Here is a 21,195-nt window from a genome sequence, read left to right on the forward strand (position 1 = left end):
TATACAATATAACCATTGCATACACTTTTACATATCTTGCAACAATAAGGAATTTCTGTTAGAGTTATATAAAGTAACAAAAAGTATGAAATTTTCCAAGGATCACAGAAAAAGACCTTTGCTGTATTATTCTGGAGAAAGCCCTGACTGCTGGTGGATTTTACATCTAGATCTGTGTTCTACACATATACAAACAGTCAAACTGCAACAAAATGATTTAAGGGGATATTCAATTAGACCTGAAAAATGGGGGTTCTTTTTGCAATTTGTTTTATGCTCTGATTTTTTTTCTGGTCTTTTCAGTTAGTCCCCAGTCGTGGTTCCCAAAAATGTTTACATTTTCAGTCAAAAACATATAGGATCTATGATAAGTCACAGACCTATGTGTTCTCGCTGCCCCGTGCAGGAAAAAAAATGGCGGGGTTTGATTTTGATTGACTGAAGCAGGCGAAACAAAATTCCATATCAGTGTTGACTGCGGGATAATTCGATAGCCCCGGGAAGGTTAATTAGCTGCAGTAAATTGAATATCCCCCTTAATATGCTTGAAATCATAGGTGTGCGCAGGGGGGGTGCCTGGTGCGCACAGGCACCCCCTAATGTCTGGCACCCCGATCAGAGCAGGCTGATTACTGTCCCCTCTGCGCTGCACCCTGTCAGGACTGCATTACTGACCGGACGCCTGTGTTAATCAAGGGTGCCACTGACACCGGCTTTCAAATTCCCAGATCCACTCCATGTACAAAAACAGTGTGATGTGACGTGATTACGTCGTGCTGCTCACATGCCCATCTGTCACATGCCCACCTCTCTCCTTCTATGCGATGCCAACGCCAGCCACTGATGAGGATCAGCATGCAGCCAGCGTTCCTCTTAGGAAGACAAATTCAATACTGGCAGACGGCCGGCAGCAGCATTGACACGTTACTCATTTTTCCAGCAGCAGCAGTACTAGTCTGCGACTGTCAGTGAGTGACTGACTTGTAAGTAAGCTGCTGCAGCTTGCAGGGGAAAGAGAGGGGGAGCCAGACCAGGCTGAGGAGGAGCAGTGTAATTGCAGTGAGTGCCATCAGGGGTGTTTGTTTGGTGCACACCACAACATCTGACAATGTATCTGCTTTATTAAGATTGGTACAAGGGTGGATATTTTATATTGCGTTGGCCATCAATAGATGGTGCTAGACACACCCTTCCGACCATGCACCCCCTAATAAAATGTGCTGCGCACGCCAGTGCTTGAAATGTTGTTACCCCAATAGGACACGGCAGCACAATTTGTTCTTGCTTACAGTATGTATTGTGGGGCGGACAATTGCCCCTTTATTACTGCTGCAGCTGTGCCCTTAACCCTTGGCTATATAAACCACTGGGTATAACCTGTTTATGAAATGTTGGAGGACCCCTGAAACCAAGATTCCACCCAGCAAGCAGCCCTCAGGACAGTCCAGGACCCCTTTTTGGAGCTTCTTGCAATTTTGGACCTAGAGGTGACCTTGGGACTTCTCTGCTAAATACTCCTGATATAGCCATATTTATTTATTAAATTACGAGTGAGGGAACTGATTGTATTACATATGTCACTTTTTTATGCTTTAATTATTGGGTGAAGTGCACCTAAAAGCGCGTTTCACTTCTGAAGTGCAACTGTAAGCTGCAAAATGGTCCCCATTAAAAGAATAAGAGAAATATTGCTGCAGACTATTTGTGTAATAAACTCTCAAGTACTTTTGTCCAAAATATTTGACGTGGGTCACATGGTGCAAAGGTACAAAATCATAACACAACAATAGTTACTTTATAAGTGATACTCAGGGTGCACACATAACAAGCATGGTCCAAGTCACGCAAGTGATAAAACAGTAGGTATCAAAATAGAATCTGTTCTGGACATTCAGAAAATACCAGATGGTTGCACCCATGTCTATCCAGATGTTGCATGTAACGGTGCTGCAGGCGCACACTGGTTTGCTCTATTACAGTTTGGTTTAGTTACACTGATCCATCACATGTGTGCATCTGACACAAAGCACATCAGGACGATACACTTAGACAGGATATACTAATTATTATGGATATCTGTCATTAACACAGAAACATGGGAGAGAGCAGAATTTATATTCAACTCCTTAATCTGCCTGCAGACTGAGCTATCTCACCTGTCTCAAAAGAACATTGAAAATAAGAAGACTATATACTGTATTTATATGATTAAACATTATTTGCCTTAGAACACACATATTGTTTAACACTGTTGTTGTAGATATGTTTATCATGCTGATGTAATAGGTCTGATTTGCATTATTGATATCTAGTGATGTCTTGTCCTGATTTAGCTCATTGACTAAGCCAGTCAATCAGACCACTGGCAATCCCATTGTGTGCACATCTCCTTGATGGTCCCCTCAATGCTACATCCAAGGTACATAAGTTTTCACCCACATTCAGGTAATCCCTCCTATATATTACTTTGAACTATTTGTACTTTAATTGAACTGTGATTTGCTGCATGTATTCCTAAATGTTTCATCATGTGAGCAAGTCAGCTCTCTCATTTGCCCCTCACTGCATTCCACACACAGCTAACAGCAGAAGCACTTATTTATACGTTACTGGTCTTTATTTCGTTTTTTATTGTCATTATTTATCTCAGTATCCATTTCTGCCATAATCCTGTACCAGTGTTGATTTTCTGAGCATGACATTTTTGTACATTTATCGATTTAGAATTTTTTATGTTAATTATTTTGTTATTCTAAGTGCTGTGTTATATTATCTTATGTTTGCTTTATTCATGTTACTTTTGTTTTATTTTGTGTCTCATACTTTACAACTACCACAACTTGGACAAACCTTTTCAATATCCATCCAGGTGTAACACTCCTACACTTACATGTTATATGTCTTATTTATTATATGGATGTTGGAGCTATAGACATGGCTTTTATATTTTGTGTGATAAAAGTTACAATTTATGTAGAGTGACCCACCACAGAGTCCTCTTCCTTCTCTGCCATTTAATGGACAAAGAGAGTAATTATAGATCTTACTCAGTAGTGGCTCTAAGCAGGCTTTTTGCCTGGGATGCCACTGTCCCGAGGGCACCACCACAATGGCAAGAGCCGCTACTGTAGCGTCTAGTCTCCCTTCATGGAGAGGACCTTTCCCCGCTACTGGTGCCTGCCGTGCGGTGCGCCTGACGTCATCGCGCACCGCATGGCATTGTGGGAGCCACCATAGATGCCAGTGGTCATAATTGACCTCTAGTGTCTGTGCGGTACTATGCAAGAGACGTCATGATGTCTCTCCCATAGCGAGGAGTGGAGCTGGCAGCTGAAGATGGAGTACAGCAGCGGTCGGGAAGCAGGAGCGGGGCTGGTGAATGTTTTTTTTTTTTTTGGTAAGCAGTGCTACAGGGGGCACAGCTACTGGTGGGCACAGCTACAGAAGGCACAGTACTGGGTACAAAACTAATGGGGGAACAACTTCTGGGGGCACAACTCTACAGGGGGTACAACTGCAGGCGGCAAAACTGTGTCAATGCCCCTTCCCTATGAAGCCACACCCCTATTTTATGAAGCAGGCCTACGGCGCGCAGTAACCCTGTTTAACCTATCGAGGGGGGGGGGGGGGGCGCCAAAGGAAACTTTCACCCTGGGCGCCACAAGGTCTAGAACTGGCCCTGATCTTACTTAAAATTGATTTGAACCTAATTAATAATAAACATCTACAGTAAAATAAAGAGAAAGGGAGGTGTGGTGTGAACACTGGGAGCTGCACAGAGTCCCAAAATCAGAGTTACTACAATGCTGCCAGTCTAAACAGTACAGTCACTCATCACGGTAAGTAGAACTGTGGAGACGGAAGATGGTACAATGTAGTGAAGTGATTAATCTCATGGCAATACCCAAACAGTATTAAACAATTATATATTTTGGCTTCAGAAAAGTCTATAGTAAAAATATTAATTATTTAATGATACATTATTAAGAAAGCTGTATGAGTTCCATATAGGAGACCATACATATACATAGATTATCTATAGAGTATGGTCATATGCATAAAAATAAAACCATAGGTATAAAACAGTGCAAATATCACTCATATTTAATAAGGCCTCTGAATTATACAGTAGATGATCTCCCTAGCAGAGTGAGTCTCTCCAAATCATTGGTATTTTTAAGTCTGATGTAAGGAAACTTCTTTAACAAATGACGTGGCACAGTGAAAATGTTTGGATTAGTAGTGGCCTTTTCACGGCAGCCTGTGCAGATCTGTCCAGGAGCAGGCATCACATTGTTTACCAGAGTGTTGCAGATGCTGGGCGCCAAACAAATGGATGATTCAAGACCACATGCAACAAAGGTTATCAGAAGAAAATACAGGTGTGGATCCAAAGCACTTGCTGAGGCAATATCTGTTGTGGTGGCTTCGGGGAGAATTCATTTAGCCACGGTACTTAATTGAATAGCCGCAGGAGTTAAAGCTTGAGGCTACCACCATTTTCCACACTTGTTAAATTAATGGGTCTAATGGAATCCCCCCTTAGAGTATATAAATATGAGTTCCATAGATTTCTAGGGAAAGCCACAATAATTAATCCAGCAGATTTTTATTAGGGGAATGCACTAGGCTGCTTTGAATATTGTTGTTTACCCATAAAATCTTTGGAACTCTCCTTTCACATGCAGTACTGTAATCCATCACAGCAGATATTGCCTCGCTGTCTGTTTTTAAAAGTTGTCAGTAACACATTTTGATGAACACAGTTTATGAAGTTGCCAACTCTACACAAGGTGTACAGTATATAGTTTATTCTCTGGATAATTAGCTCTGACTTCAAAACAAGAGCTTCCATCCAGGGGTATTGTGGAGAGCTAATAAGGTTCCCAAAAAGTAACAAGAAAATATGTTAGATACATACTGGTGCCATTTTTATTTCAAGGGAACATTTATGACGTTGCTGTATATGTTTCCGTCTGTGCGTATTACAGTCTGCAGATAGAAGAGGAACACTAATTACTGTACATACAAACACACACTAACACACACATACTGTACACACACAGCTCTTACACAACAGTAGTGATAGAGGTTATATGACTGATGTGTACAGCATTTGTAGTATGCAAAACTTACAGGACTAACTGTTTTAGCACTGTGGACTATTTATTAAAATATTGCTGTCTGGTTATTTTAGTGTTCCGCAATGTTATATTAAAACTTAGACAGTGTGAGGCATTAAACAGTAGACTGGGGGCAATATACAACCTATATATCTTAAAGAGTGAAGGTAGCGTCCCGGACCTACAGTATAGTATCATTATCATCATCACCACCACCACAGTAGAACTTTTTTCCATACCTCATAATGTGGATTTTGATTTGCAGAATTTGTTCTCTCCATCTGTATAAGATATAATAAATAAAAAGTAAGTACAACATGATAATATAAATGCCAAAGAAAAACACTGATACAGAAACAACAAAGAGAATATTAATCGAGTGATTGACAGGTACAGGTGAATATATCAGTGGGAGGAGAACAGACAAAGGGGAAGCTATGCTAAGCAGTGAAAAAAATGGAGACATGAGCCAGTGGAGAAGTTGCCCATGGCAACCAATCATCTGCTCTGTATAATTTTATAGTATGCAAATTATAAATGTTACTTAAATGTTGATTGGTTATCATGGGCAACTTCTTCACTCTTTTCACTGCTTAGTACTGTACATCTCCCCTATAGTCAGCCAATCAGAAGAGACTGCCATTCATCATCACAATTATCAGAGCCTCTCAAAGATTTGACTCCTGACAGGTGCTTTTGCTTCTGTGTCAAGATCTAATGCAAATTTTCATTTAACTGCTCTTACTGTACTGATGCTTATATACTCTTAATGATAAATTTTAACAAAGGGTAAAATAGTACATAGCTTAATAAAGAGATCAAGATTAATTCATTTTTGATGACGGGTGTGCAGATTCTTTTTATCAATATATGGGACAATGCTATTAATGCTTTATAGGGAGTACAACCTTTTATTTAATGTCTAAAATAGAGCTACACTTGTAGGGCATGCTATATTACAAGAGCAAGCATACACTGGTGAACCAATGCATGCTGCCCCTTGCAGGCCCACAATTATATTTAATACATGGACCCTGGTATCTCTGCATTGGGGTACCAAGAGGGGCCCAGCGCTACTTAGCATTGAGCCAGGGCACCCTAGATAAATGTACTCAAATTGCAAGCAGTATCAGTTTAAAAAAAAATCATTTTAGCAAAGTGTCCCCCCCTTCTCCCCCATTGTAGGCTCTAGACATTGTAGGTAAATTCACAGGGAATATGTAAAATATAATAAAGCGAGTGGGATGTAATGTGTATTTGATTTGGGTATATTGTAGTGTTGGCTGTCAACTTCAATAGAGATACATAACATAATATAAATTATCTTTATGTGACATCAGCTCTGCATACATTGTACCTTTGCTCCTCTGTAAGTATTTTCATAAATGTGTCCAGGTGGCATATTTGTATTCTCATAAAGAGGAATCTTGGGTACATCTATAAAAAAGCAAAGTATTATTATTATTATTATTATTATTTTAAAAAAGAGTCATGTGTACTGTATGTTTTTAGAATGTTATAGATGCATGTGGCTCTCTATCTATAGATCAGTTCATCTATGGGCATCAAGTTTGGACACTTAATTTTACATACTGTATAGAAAAATCACTGCAAAATAGCAACAATCTATTGGGCTTTGGAATTAATAGCATAAGACTAACCCATTCATAATAAGATATTTCAAAGTTCAATTACTGTATATTAATGACCATCTCAGAGATAACCTTCCTATGGGCTTCTGGTTCCCTACAGAGTTCAAAAACTATAAACCGGACTGTAATTAAATTCACTCTATGGGGGTATTTAGTTGTTTGAAAAGTCAGTTGTGTGTCTGTTTTTTCCTATCTAATAGACAGGAAAAAACAGACATCCAACTGACTTTTCAAACAATTGAATTCCACCATATATATGTTCTACAATTAATATCTTAGTGATGCAATGCTGGAACCAAATTAAGAGTGCAAGGTAACAACTCTCTAAATAGTCATTAAGAAAAAAAACTATTTTTATTGAAATAAACATATTGATACATAAAATATCCATAAGGGGTAATGTGTTAAGATGGTGATTTAAAAAAAATGAACATGTAGTATTTGTATTTAACTAGGAATAGCTGTAATTAACAAGAAAAACACTTGCAATCCCTAATTAATGTCTCATCCAGCTTAAACATGGAGACACAACAGTTATAAATATCAAATTCAAAGTGATTATGTATGAGAGATAAATATGTTCTAATTATCAGCAATATAGTTCTATATCATGATATGAGTATATCTGATTATTAATGGTACTAATGCATATCTAGGAAATATTTTAAAAAGTTTGTTTCTAATTAAGAAATATGCAATTATGAACAATGGGCCTAATTCAGAGTTGATCGCAGCAGCAAATTTGTTATCAGTTGGGCAAAACCATGGGGGTCATTCCGAGTTGATCGTTCGCTAGCAGTTTTTAGCAGCCATGCAAACGCACAGTCGCCATCCACAGAGGAGTGTATTTTTGCTTTGCAAGTGTGCAAAAGCCTGTGCAGCGGAGCGCTGCAAAAACCTTTTGTGCAGTTTCTGAGTAGGTCTGAACTTACTCAGCCCTTGCAATTACTTCAGCCTGTCTGGTCCCGGAATTGACGTCAGACACCCGCCCTGCAAATGCTTGGACACGCCTGCGTTTTTCCAAACACTCTCAGGAAATGGTCACATGACACACACAAATGCCCTCTTCCTGTCAATCTCCTTGCGATCGGCTGTGCGAATGGATTCTTCGTTAAATCCATCGGTCAGCAACGAAACGATTTGTACCCGTACAATGCGCATGTGCATTGCGGTGCATAAGCATGTGCATTAGTGACCTTGCTGCGCTGCAAAAAATGGCAGCATGCAATCAGGTCAGAATGACCCCCTATGTGCACTGCAGGGGAGGGCAGATATAGCATGTGCAGAGAGAGTTATATTTGCGTGGGGTGTGTTCAAACTGAAATCTAAATTGCAGTGTAAAACTAAAGCAGCCAGTATTTACTCTGCACATAAACACAATAACCCACCAAATATAACTCTCGCTGCACATGTTATATCTGCCCCACCTGCAGTGCACATGGTTTTGCCCAACTGTTAACAAATTTGCTGCTGCGATCAACTCTGAAATACACCCTATGTTGATACACTAGAGAGTCTCCGATACAATATTAATAAAACAATCACTCTGTACATCTCACACTAGGGACACTGGAAATTACTATTGTGCAGACAATCAATACTCAGATCTACAATAGGTAAGAGAATTCACAGGCTATGGAAATGAGAACTTGCCATAAACTAACAGAATGGCTAGGATTAAAAAAATATATATTCCTGTGTAAAATTAAAAATATTTTTAGGATTCTTTGGTTTTAACAAGCCTTAAATGCCCACCAAGTACATCATTATATGTTGTCAGAGTGTTGCGGAGTCGGCTAGGGATGTTAGTTCACACAACGGCACTTAACCAGGAAAACACTAGAGCAGGAAAGCTGCCTCTAGTGCTGGTAACGGAGACAGACCACAGAGTGACCCATTGTCTAACACCCCCCCCCTTGCTCAAGGCTGTCTCTGGTTACAAACATTTGCATAACACTTTATTAAAACATTTCTCAAAAAAGTTTTCCTGTAACCGAAATGTCAAAGTCGAAAAATATTGTAATACACACACCACGTACTAACCACACACACATGCCCGCTGCGCGTGCACTTGTTCCGCCATGCGTGCACATATCTGCAATTTGCGTATGATCGCTCCCGCGGTCCTGCGCGTGGTATGGGTATTTACGGCGGAGTTTGTGAGTGCATAGGGGGTTATCAAAACATTACATATTTAACCCAAATAGTGCACATTGTACACATAGCCCCCCTGCACCACATCAGCAAGTATCAACAGTTTAAATGATTCCAGGACTAAGGGATTCACCTTTGCATGATAGGAGGGGACAGACTAAGGTTATAAGGTGATGTCTAGTGTCCAGCTGTAGGGTATTTTAAGGGTAACATTCCGGTGTTGGTTAGAGGAAGATTGCATGTTCCTGAGTATAGTTATATGCAGAAGTAGAATATAGATATAAACTGTATTTACTGTATATTATGTATGCGGCGGGAATCCAGAGGAGACCACCCACAAGAGCAGTTGAGAAAGACATCGCCCACCTTTTCAAATCAACCTATGACCTCTCCTGTAATGTAAAGATGCATCTCTGTGTCCAATGGACAAAGGGATTACAGTATCCATTGTATTGTTTTTGGAAGAAGTGTATAAAAAGCCTGTTGCTGCCTGGCCGGTCAGAAGACTCTTAACGCTATCTACCTGATGAGGCGGAGGACTGGACCAGGTTGCGCAAGCGAATATTCTCACGTATGTACTTTGACTGTAGCCATTTACTCTGTTGTATATTGTAGTGTATAAATTGTATTGTTATCCCCTTCCAGATATATACGCTGAGGTTTCGGAGCCCAGTGTTTAACTACAAATCGGTGTTGTGTCCTCTTTTCCCTGCTAGGGTTTAAAGCGTATTACATTACCTAACTGTATAAGGTTTAAGAGTGTATTGATAAGGTGTGTATGCACTGCGGGTACTTTATACCATCAGCGCTGCATAAGGTTTAAGGTGTAACATCATTGCATTGCATTACGAATAAGGTTTAAAGTTTATCAAGAGTGTGTGCGCGCGCTGTGTGTACTTTGTACCCCCAGCGCGGCGTTTTGTATGCTAAGTCCGTACACGGTATGGGACTCTGTACACAAATAGCGTACAAAGTACATAGCGTGGGTATCAAGTGAAGCGGCCGCAGCGGCTCCATTATAAAAGTGTGTTTAAAGGTATAGCTTTATGGTTTAAGATAATATCGACATTATCAATTGGGGACATCGTCCGGTTTTTCCTCATACCCGCAGCCTAGCAGGTTAAAGCAGACTTTATCTATCAGCAAAGTTTGGACAGGTATCCCACGTAAGCCTTCTCCTGGTTGGTGAATACACTAGTAAACCCTATCTCATTGCTGATAAGATGGCGTCTGCTCTGCATGGTTTGTAGGGATGCTGGTGGGATCCGTAAGGTAAATACGCAAAGCTATTTTAAAAGTCTGTGAATTTCTGTTTGGCGCCAAATGCGCACACAACACAAGCATACACCTGTACTTTGTATACCTGCTCGCATTGTTGCCATAAGTAGTGATTATTAGATTCATTTTGACCTGTGCTGAGAAATTTGTTGCTATTTAGTTAAAACATAGATTAAATATTAAGGAAGTAAACGAAAAGCACAAATACAGTCTAGCCTAGTTAAACAGGTTTATACAGAAAGATACTGTGTTGTGTTAAGTAAACGATTATAGGTAATATCGCTTACATTTATAGAAGTGTGGGATTTGTGCTATTGCAGATGTACGGTCTTTGTACACGTGTCTCAGACAAAGTACGGGACTGCGTACGCAACGTAAAGACATACGCACGGTCGCGTGTTTACGCAACGTGTGTAAGGGTACGGCCGCTAAGTACAAATTACACAATAGCATTGTTTAGTTTAGACGCGGGACGGTAGCTACGCGACAATAGCACAAATTGCTCAGTTTCCAAGATTTAGTTTAAATAAAACCTTTTTTTACTGTATAACTCTGGTACTAAGGCTGTTGATCTGAATGAAAGTTAATTTTCTGTACAGAAAAACCAAAGTGTATTTGAGTGAACGAACGTGAGTGTGCAAACATAATAAAGGTTTTGTGGACCCAGAGAATTTGGGATCCCGTAGGAGACCACACCAGATGAGTGGAGACTTGGTGGCGTGAGAATAGCTAGCTCACGTTAATATAAATTGAAGTACAAAGGAGCAAGGTAGCAGAGTACCGCAGACCAAAGGTCAGCGAGGTTTTTGTTTAGAGTACCGCAGCCCAGGGGGTTAGCGAAGATACCCATTTAGTTTTTGATTGATTCGCTCCGGCTGAGGTTTCGCAGCCTGAAAAATCGTTTCCATTGGTCGTACGGCGGATAAGTAACAGTTACCTATACGCTGTTCGATTGGACCGCGCGTTCGTGGGTGCAATACTTAACGCAACCTGATACCCTTTTTACGAGCTTTGCGTAAAATCGCGGGATCATTAGCGCTGGATATAGCATACGCAAGCGTGATTTGTGTATAATAAAGGTTAAGGGAGGTTTCGCTGGTCACTCAGGAAATCTCCAACAACCAATATTTACTGGAAAGGGTAAGTCACTCCCAGATACGTCCAGTAAATAGAGGTTACATAGGGGCCCTAGGTTGGGTACGTACCTTCGCTAACGACAGTGTTTGGTAGTATTGGCCAACGTGGGCGGTGAGTGGGTGAAAGCACTCGGAGAACTTTCACCGTTGCCTTATATTGAGTATTTTGGTTTTTTTGTAGGATTAGCCGGGGCGGCAATACCTGCAAAATATGGGGGCCAGTTGCTCAAGTAAGGGACGTCCAACCAGGGTTCAGGTTGACATACCGCGACCCAAAGGGTCAGCGAGGTTCATAAGTGTGAAAAGCATGGACCACACGCAGAAATTTTGTGCAATGAATGGGAACGTATGACTGCGGAAGATAGGGAACCATTCCCTAAGGTAGGCAGTTTTGAACCAGAGGTATTGCAGAATTTAAGGGTTAGGATATGTCTGATAAAATCCCAAAAGCAAAGGGTCAGACACACAAACTGTTTAAATTTATGGCAACAAGAGGGCGATATGCAAGAGAAATTAACATATGCAGCTGGTTCCAAACCTAGCGGGAATGAGAACACAAACACACCATTGTCGACACAGGTCGAAGGGGAACAGAAGGCTACAGTCAATGATACATCCATAAATGACAGTAATATGAAAGAGCAATGTATTAACCCTAACTTTTGCAAAATGTATCCTGTTTTGAAGTCTCTCCAAGGTTTTAGGTCACAGGAAGATGAAGGATTCAGCCAAATCGCAGCTCTCCTCCAAGCAGTCATGTTGCAGGAAACTCAGGTGGGACCTGTCCAACCAGGTAGTGCAGTAACAATATTCCCCAATGAAAGAACGGGTGAGGTCACAGCTACCGGTAAGTATGAGACAGTTCATTGCACAGAAACAACAACACCACACAGTAAACAGATTAGGAACGGAATGGTAGGATTACACCCTGTCTTGGAAATAGTAACTCCCAATGGGGGAACCGATAGTCAGGAAGTAGTCCTCACTAAGAATAATGCAATGTATTGCCCATGGCCCAGAGATGAGCTGCGATCAATCATTTCAGAATTCCCCGACCCTCGGAAGCATTTAGCCAAATGTCAAAAGTTTATCAGAGATCTGGGTAATGCGTATGAACCGACAAACCAACATTGGCGGACATTTTTAAAAAGCATGCCTACCCCCTAATATTGACACCCAGAAATGTACCACTGATTGTAGACTAGAGTCGGATAGTCCTATGACTGACAGAAACAATCAGGAAAATATAGAACGAATTAATAGGCAACTAGAGTTGTGTTTCCCCACTGAGTGGAGAAGAATTTTCTCCATAAAACAGAGGGAAAATGAAATGACATCTGAATATTTCCACCGAGCACTGCAGGAATTGGATAGATACATGGGGGTATTAGATGCAGGGAACGATGAAAATTACAGAGAAGTGGCTGTGTCTGTGCTAATGGACGGACTCGATCAGACAGTGAGGGACAGAGTACAAACATCTTTGCCTAATTGGAGAGAGGTCACAGTAGCTTGCCTTAGAGAGTGCGCAATTGAACACCATAGGAATATTGCTAGGCGTAGAAAACTGCAAGAGGAGAGGCTGAGGATTGAAAGTATGCAGGCTCTTACACCAAAGTCTCATCAGCCCAAGCCCCAAAACCCTAGTAGTAACAAAAGACCGAGGATATGTTACATTTGTAAAAATGAAGGACATTTTGCTAGAAATTGTAAGAGTAGTAGAGCACATAGCCAATATAGACCCCTAGACAGAATAAACAAGCCACGTTATTAAACACATAGACGGGATCAAGGGACATATAGTAAGGAATCACGATACAGTATAGAAAAACACAGATTCGGTTAATGGAAAGAACAGAATAAATGCAACTTTACCCTTTGACAGAATTTACGGAGATTAGGAGGAGGCTTCTAAACTTCTGCTTCTCTCTCTCTCTAGCAGAAGTGACCTCTAAGTAATTTAACAGGAGTTTTGTTAGAGATTGTATACATATAGAGTGCTCCCACCCAGGAAGCACAAAATATGTTAAAATACCCACGTAGACTAATATTGCATTTCACTGTTTTAGAAGCATGTCCGTCACAGGTAGAGGAAATTATCTCAAAAATACCGTGTTCCCTATAAACTTAGAATGGACAAGACACTGGATTGAGGGCTGGGATAGTCCCAGTAGAGAGATAACACACATAGAATTTTTTTTAAAGGGAACAGACTGATTAGGGAATCAGTCCCCGTAGTGCCCAATCCAGATGTCAAACTTTGTAAAATCTTCTTTGCCTTTACAAACTTATCTATTACTAAACTCTGTGATTTGTCTTCAAAGTTTCCTCTTCATCCTCTTACGTTCACTGACAGGATTACAGTTCAAACGTCACATGCCTACTCGGTCTGTCAGAGTTCTGCCCAAACCCAGTATATCTCACCAGCATAGGGACACCAGTATCAGTGTGCCTGGTCATGCACAAAGGGTGGAGAATGGGAATACTGGTGAAGATAGACTGTGTATAGATACCGATATACATGATGGTGTGACAGCCTGATGGTGAACGCAAATCTGACAAATTTTCTTTTTATTATTTCCCCTCTCTTCTCACTTCCCAAAGATCACACAACTGATAATACACAACAGTTAAACAGATTTATGTTTCCTACAGAAAGGTCGCTGACCCGGAGAGAACATCATATCACTGGAGTGTCTGTTCCAGGAAGGCTGAGAGGCAGTACTGTTGAGACGGCACCTGAGCGCGGAGAACAACAAGACCAAGAGGCGGTTGTCGCACCAGTTTTTTTATTTTTTTTTATTTTCTCCATCTCCCACTACCCTCCTTCTCTCCTTCCCTTTTCCTCCCCCTTCTTGTTTCCTTTCTCTTCCCTTAACAAGATGGACTTACCCCAAGAGACTGTGTTCCGTGTTTTCCTGTTAACCCTGTTGATGACCAGAACAGTCTGTTTCGGTGAGAGTCCCAGAGAGGTCGAGAAAGGATCTGGAATGGGTTCTGATGGCGAGGATGGATTTGTAGAATTCCAAGAGCAACACATCACTCGAGCAAAGGCGAGTATCAGAAAATGATCTGGTAGTCAGAGAACTAGGAGGCACTGTGAAGGGTTATTGGCTGAGGAAAATTGCATTTGTAAAAATTGTGAGATGGGTGCATCCAGAGATGTCAGTTCAGCCTTAATATCAACATGGACCGTCATCCATTGAGTGATTACCACTCACTAGTGGGTAAGGTTTTAAACCAAACAGAATGCTGGGTATGCTCACAAGTACCTCAAGGTCAGAGCAAGTCAGGATTAGTACCGTACCCTTTAGCAATAGATGAGGTACTCGAATTACGGGGTGGGAGACCCGTGGACAAGAAATTTAATATTTCTAGGCCCCCTAGTTTGAATCTCCACCAGTATCATGTAGATAGATCCTTATTATGCTTCAACATTTCCAATTACCGAAAACCAGAAAATTGGGAGGTGACATGGAATAACCAGACCATGGCCTTTTCGCACAGAGCTGATAAGATACCTGTAGACTCTGAACTTGTACGCCAAATAGCCAACAGTGGAAGGTATTTTCGGTATAGATATACTCGGGGAAGCAAGACCATGTGGGTTGGAGAAGTATCACCAGGGTACTGTGCTCATATCATACAGCCTGATACTTGTACTGAACAGATGAGAGAACTAGGGATTGGGTTTTTCACTTGGAAAGTTTGTAATATGGTAATGTCATATTCTGTCCCATATGTTCTCCCCGATGATGCCTATTTCATATGTGGGAGGAAGGCGTATAAGTGGCTTGGCCCAAACTCAGAGGGATTGTGTTACATTGGAAGAGTGTTGCCAGAGGTCATGACCATAACCCATGATAAGATGAAAGACGTTCACCGCAGTGCTCAGGCTCCTTATACTCATACTCACTATGAACACATCGTTAAGAGACACCTCATAGATAGGACAGAGCACGTAGCCTCTGATTTGATCCACGAATCCACCGGGATTCAATTCCTTCTCGCATTAGACATCACCCGTACTGCCAGAGAAATTATAAATTATAGGTATATCCATGCGCTAGCGAACTTGATAGATAATATCACTGAGATGTATGACGACACCTTCAGGTATACGGGTAGGGAGTTGCAAGCTTACAAAACGGAACTGATCCAGCACAGGATGGTCCTTAATTATATCACAGCCGTGACGGGTGGGTACTGTGTCACTTTTGCAACTCAATATGGTGTGAAGTGCTGCACGTATATTACAAACAGCACTGATGACCCAACCGAGATCATCGTTTAAAAGATGGACGATATCTTGCAGTTGAAGTGGGAGTTCTGAAGGTGACACAACCTTACCCTGACTGCTGTGAGTAATGAACTGACCGGCTGGGTCTCATGGTTGAACCCACGCAATTGGTTCTCAGGTTTAGGAGAATGGGCTCAAAATGTTATTATGAGTGTAGGAAAGTTTCTCCTTTGTATCCTGGGAGTCGTCATAATTATTGGCTTGATATTTAGGTGTGTTCGAATTCTAATGCCGCGCAAGCACGGCACAAATTTGATGAGTTTAAGGAGCAGGGGCATTGTTACAGCAGCAGATTTAATTTACGACCCATCCATAGAGACAATGTTATGATAAGGATTGCAAATGAATTCCATGGCCCGTTTCTTTCACCCGTTTTACCTTTGTCTCCCCCTTTGCCCAGATACATCGATCCGGAAAAGACACCGACTACACCCAAGAATGTTTATGAAAATGTTATGTAAATGTATTTTAGATATGTGTCTTATCTTCATCTCTACAACCTTCAGTTAGTGACACACATAGTCGACAGGTGATATCCACATATATTAGCACTCACATATGTTCCCCCTCCATGTATCATCAACCAAATGTGCACCCCATTTGTTGGAACAAGGAGCCGAAAAGAGCTCGGTAGTGTTTGTTGGCTCACTTACAGACCCTTAATACGGGATGAGAAGGATTTAATGTATACTTCGCAATACCTCGAAGCTTATCTAGAACATATACGGCACGATGATACATGCCCCTCAGATATGGACTCATACATACATGCTTTTACTACCCCACTAGGTCATACATTTCTCACCTACACCTCTCCTCCTACCATCCAATCAGCTGTCGATAGTGTATTGTATATTTTTCTGTTTAGTGTTTAGATAGTGGCAGTTATTGTTGACTACCAAAGGGTGGACTGTCAAAGTCGAAAAATATTGTAATACACACACCACGTACTAACCACACACACATGCCCGCTGCGCGTGCACTTGTTCCGCCGTGCGTGCACATATCCGCAATTTGCGTATGATCGCTCCCGCGGTCCTGCACGTGGTATGGGTATTTACGGCGGAGTTTGTGAGCACATAGGGGGTTATCAAAACATTACATATTTAACCCAAATAGTGCACATTGTACACATAGCCCCCCTGCACCACATCAGCAAGTATCAACAGTTTAAATGATTCCAGGACTAAGGGATTCGCCTTTGCATGATAGGAGGGGACAGACCAAGGTTATAAGGTGATGTCTAGTATCCAGCTGTAGGGTATTTTAAGGGTAACATTCCGGTGTTGGTTAGAGGAAGATCGCATGTTCCTGCGTATAGTTATGTGAAGAAGTAGAATATAGATATAAACTGTATTTACTGTATATTATGTATGTGGCGGGAATCCAGAGGAGACCACCCACAAGAGCAGTTGAGAAAGACATCGCCCACCTTTTCAAATCAACCTATGACCTCTCCTGTAATGTAAAGATGCATCTCTGTGTCCAATGGACAAAGGGATTACAGTATCCATTGTATTGTTTTTGGAAGAAGTGTATAAAAAGCCTGTTGCTGCCTGGCCGGTCAGAAGACTCTTAACGCTATCTACCTGATGAGCGGAGGACTGGACCAGGTTGCGCAAGCAAATATTCTCACGTATGTACATTGACTGTAACCGTTTACTCTGTTGTATATTGTAGTGTATAAATTGTACTGTTATCCCCTTCCAGATATATACGCTGAGGTTTTGGAGCCCAGTGTTTAACTACAAATCGGTGTTGTGTCCTCTTTTCCCTGCTAGGGTTTAAAGCGTATAGCATTACCTAACTGTATAAGGTTTAAGAGTGTATTGATAAGGTGTGTATGCACTGCGGGTAATTTATACCGTCAGCGCTGCATAAGGTTTAAGGTGTAACATCATTGCATTGCATTACGAATAAGGTTTAAAGTTTATCAAGAGTGTGTGCGCGCGCTGTGTGTACTTTGTACCCCCAGCGCGGTGTTTTGCACGCTAAGTCCGTACACGGTACAGGACTCTGTACGCAAATAGCGTACAAAGTACATAGCGTGGGTATCAAGTGAAGCGGCCGCAGCGGCTCCATTATAAAAGTGTGTTTAAAGGTATAGCTTTATGGTTTAGGATAATATCGACATTATCAGAAAACACATTAATAAAGCATAGTAAGCAAACAGTAAAACAAATCAACATTTATCAAAAGTATTCCAGTCCACATTTTGTCATGAACATATTCAGCATGTGTGATGACAGTCCCTTTGTCAACATATCAGCAGCATTTATCTTGCTTGCTATGTAAACCACATTGAAAGACTTGTTTTCCACTAACTCACGGATAAAGTGGTGTCTAATGGCAATGTGTTTGAACTGTTCATAATGCTTGGTGCTGCAAAACAAATCAATTGCTCCCTTGTCATCACACGCAATGTTGATAGTCTCACTGTGATAAAGAAGGCTAAGCTCACATAAAGTCTCCTTTATCCATAAAGCTTCTATTGCATTTTCTGTAAGTGCCATGTACTCTGCCTCAGTTGTGGATGGGTCAACAGTGGGTTGCTAGCTGCTTACCCAGCCGACTGCTGCGGCTGCCAAATCAAAAAAGTATCCCATGTAGGAACGACGATCATCCTCATCTGATCCCCAATCGACATCACGGAAAACTTCCAAAGTCATACCTTTTGACTTTGTAAACACCAACTTTCATGAAGTAGCATACAGTTCAAAAGAAAAGGGTGGTATCTGTCTATGTACAGGGCGCAAAGATTATTGATTAAATAGAATACATCCCTTTTGTTATTGAGGAAACGACATGTCCTTCGTATTGGCAACTTAGGGATTTCTCTGATTAGTTCTTCCTCCTCTCGTGGAACCATACGGTGTCCCCGGTGTTCATAAAAAACAAAATCAAAGGAGAGATGTGTAGGACAATTTTTTCACCAATTTGATTATTTCCACAACTCAGGCAAATAAAAGGGCGTACCCCACTCACACAGAGACAAGTGAGTGGAAACCCATAAAGGTATCTTTCAATTAGATAAATCAAACAATCTCTTCAAAGTATTGGAGCCTAGATCTTGAAAGCGTACCCAGAACTCACAATGGTGAAATGATGATAAATCATATAAAGGTATCTTTTACGAACTTTGAATCTGTCAGATGCGTACCCCAACTTACACAATTTGTAGTTGGAACATATACATAAAGGTATTTTTCGGATTTTCTATCATCAAAAGAATGCGTACCACAACTCACTGAATATGTAGATATTCGACTCCTATCATGGTATCTTTATCCGCGATCACAAGAAGTTTATTCAACACAGGATACACGATAAAAAAACAGGAAAAGATTCCTCTTTGTTTTATTAAAACAGAGTTCTTGATAAAGGTCCTGCTAAAGACCGAAACGCGTTGAACAAATGGTACTGTGAGTAGTTTTGGGCGATCAGAATTGGATCCATTTTTTATCCTGCTATTTTTATTCTGCTGCCTGTTATATTTTTATGAAGAATAAATGTTCTGTTTTTTTGGATGTACTTGGAAAATAAATCCTCTGTTTTAATCAAACAAAGAGGAATCTTTTCCTGTTTTTTTTATCGTGTATCCTGTGTTGAATAAACTTCTTGTGATCGCGGATAAAGATACCATGATAGGAGTCGAATATCTACATATTCAGTGAGTTGTGGTACGCATTCTTTTGATGATAGAAAATCCGAAAGATACCTTTATGTATATGTTCCAACTACAAATTGTGTAAGTTGGGGTACGCATCTGACAGATTCAAAGTTCGTAAAAGATACCTTTATATGATTTATCATCATTTCACCATTGTGAGTTCTGGGTACGCTTTCAAGATCTAGGCTCCAATACTTTGAAGAGATTGTTTGATTTATCTAATTGAAAGATACCTTTATGGGTTTCCACTCACTTGTCTCTGTGTGAGTGGGGTACGCCCTTTTATTTGCCTGAGTTGTGGAAATAATCAAATTGGTGAAAAAATTGTCCTACACATCTCTCCTTTGATTTTGTTTTTTATGAACACCGGGGACACCGTATGGTTCCACGAGAGGAGGAAGAACTAATCAGAGAAATCCCTAAGTTGCCAATACGAAGGACATGTCGTTTCCTCAATAACAAAAGGGATGTATTCTATTTAATCAATAATCTTTGCGCCCTGTACATAGACAGATACCACCCTTTTCTTTTGAACTGTATGCTACTTTTGTAAAATTGGTGATTTTTACTTTGGTATTTGTAGTGGACGGGCTGCACTGCGCCACACGGGCAAGCGGTTCAGAAAAAAATATTTTCTTTTGTGACCAACTTTAATGAACTTGTACCTTTTAAGTACTTTAAGATTCTTTTGACTGCAATCGAGTCTTGCCTCCCAGGGTTAATTGCAAACTGGCTTGCCTGGCTCCCTGCATGTGTGATGTCGGAGCGATTCCCAACACTTGCATACATTAAGCTACCAACAGCATTTTGATAAGGAACTTCTCTCATTTCCTCTATCTCCTCCTGGCTGGTTAGTGACATGGCCTTTACCATCTTTATATTTTTGTCAATAGAAATGCTGACTGGTTTTGCACCAGTCATTCCATACTTGTGAAGTATTGCTTCAATATATGTCTGTTGATAAATTGTAACCGTCCCATCTTTCAGGTTTTGTACAATTCTCATACCTAACAAATGATTTGCAGGGCCTAAATCCTTTAGCTTGAATCTTTGTTTCTGCTGCTGTTTTACAACAGTAATGCGCTCTTCTTGACTTGCTAGCAATACATCATCTACATATACAACTATGATGAACAGCTTTTCTTCCATGGTTTTGTTATATAAGCAGTGATCAGTCTCTGACCTAACAAAGTTCATCTCTAGCACTACTACATCCAGCTTTACATACCAACAATGACCACTTTGCATTAGGCCATACAAAGATTTCTTTCAGAGGCAAACATTTCCCTCTTGGAACATACTCTCGTCATAATGCTCAGGTGGTTCCATATAAATCTCCTCAATTAACTCTTGATTTAGGAATGCAGAATCAAAGTATAAATAGTATAACAATAAATCATGAAGTGCAGTAATGGCAATGACTAACCTCAAGGTGCTGTACCTTGCGACAGGCAAAAAGATCTCTCCGTAGTCGATCCTGGATTTTTGTGTTTATCCTTTAGCAACAAGGCAGGCTTTATAATGAGCAACAGTCCCGTCTGCATGCAGCTCTCTGCAAAAGACCCACTTGTTCTTGATTGTCTTACGGTTATTTGGCCTGTCAAGTGCAGTCCATGTACTGTTATCATCCAGAGCTGACAGCTCTGTATCTATTGCTGACTTCCATTCTTTCCAGTCACTACTTGATTTTGCTTCGTGCATATTTTGGGGTTCACAATATGCTATATTTGCATATTCCTCACTGTATCTTTTGGATGGAACACCTTTATTGCTTTCATGGAACTTCTGTTTCCTGATTGGGTATCCGCATTAACGCTTTCGGGTTCAGAGCATCGCTTTCCACTGCCTGTACATCCAATGATTCATATTGTTGCTGTGATTC

The 21,195-nt window shown here is 40.8% G+C and overlaps 1 protein-coding gene across 1 annotated transcript in view; it reads right to left on the reverse strand.

Annotated features, from left to right (window-relative positions):
- Positions 1-3,997: 3,997 nt before the first annotated feature.
- Positions 3,998-21,195, reverse strand: part of LOC134965023 (hemicentin-1-like) — a 96,570-nt gene continuing 79,372 nt past the window's right edge. The window contains exons 9-11 of the mRNA XM_063941608.1: positions 6,481-6,560; positions 5,363-5,404; positions 3,998-4,992 (exon numbers count right to left, since the gene is read on the reverse strand). Coding sequence (XP_063797678.1) covers positions 4,933-4,992; positions 5,363-5,404; positions 6,481-6,560 — 182 coding nt within the window. The 3' untranslated portion in view covers positions 3,998-4,932. The remainder of the gene's footprint in view (positions 4,993-5,362; positions 5,405-6,480; positions 6,561-21,195) is intronic.

This window comes from Pseudophryne corroboree, chromosome 10 (assembly GCF_028390025.1).
Source record: "Pseudophryne corroboree isolate aPseCor3 chromosome 10, aPseCor3.hap2, whole genome shotgun sequence".
NCBI lineage: Eukaryota > Metazoa > Chordata > Amphibia > Anura > Myobatrachidae > Pseudophryne > Pseudophryne corroboree.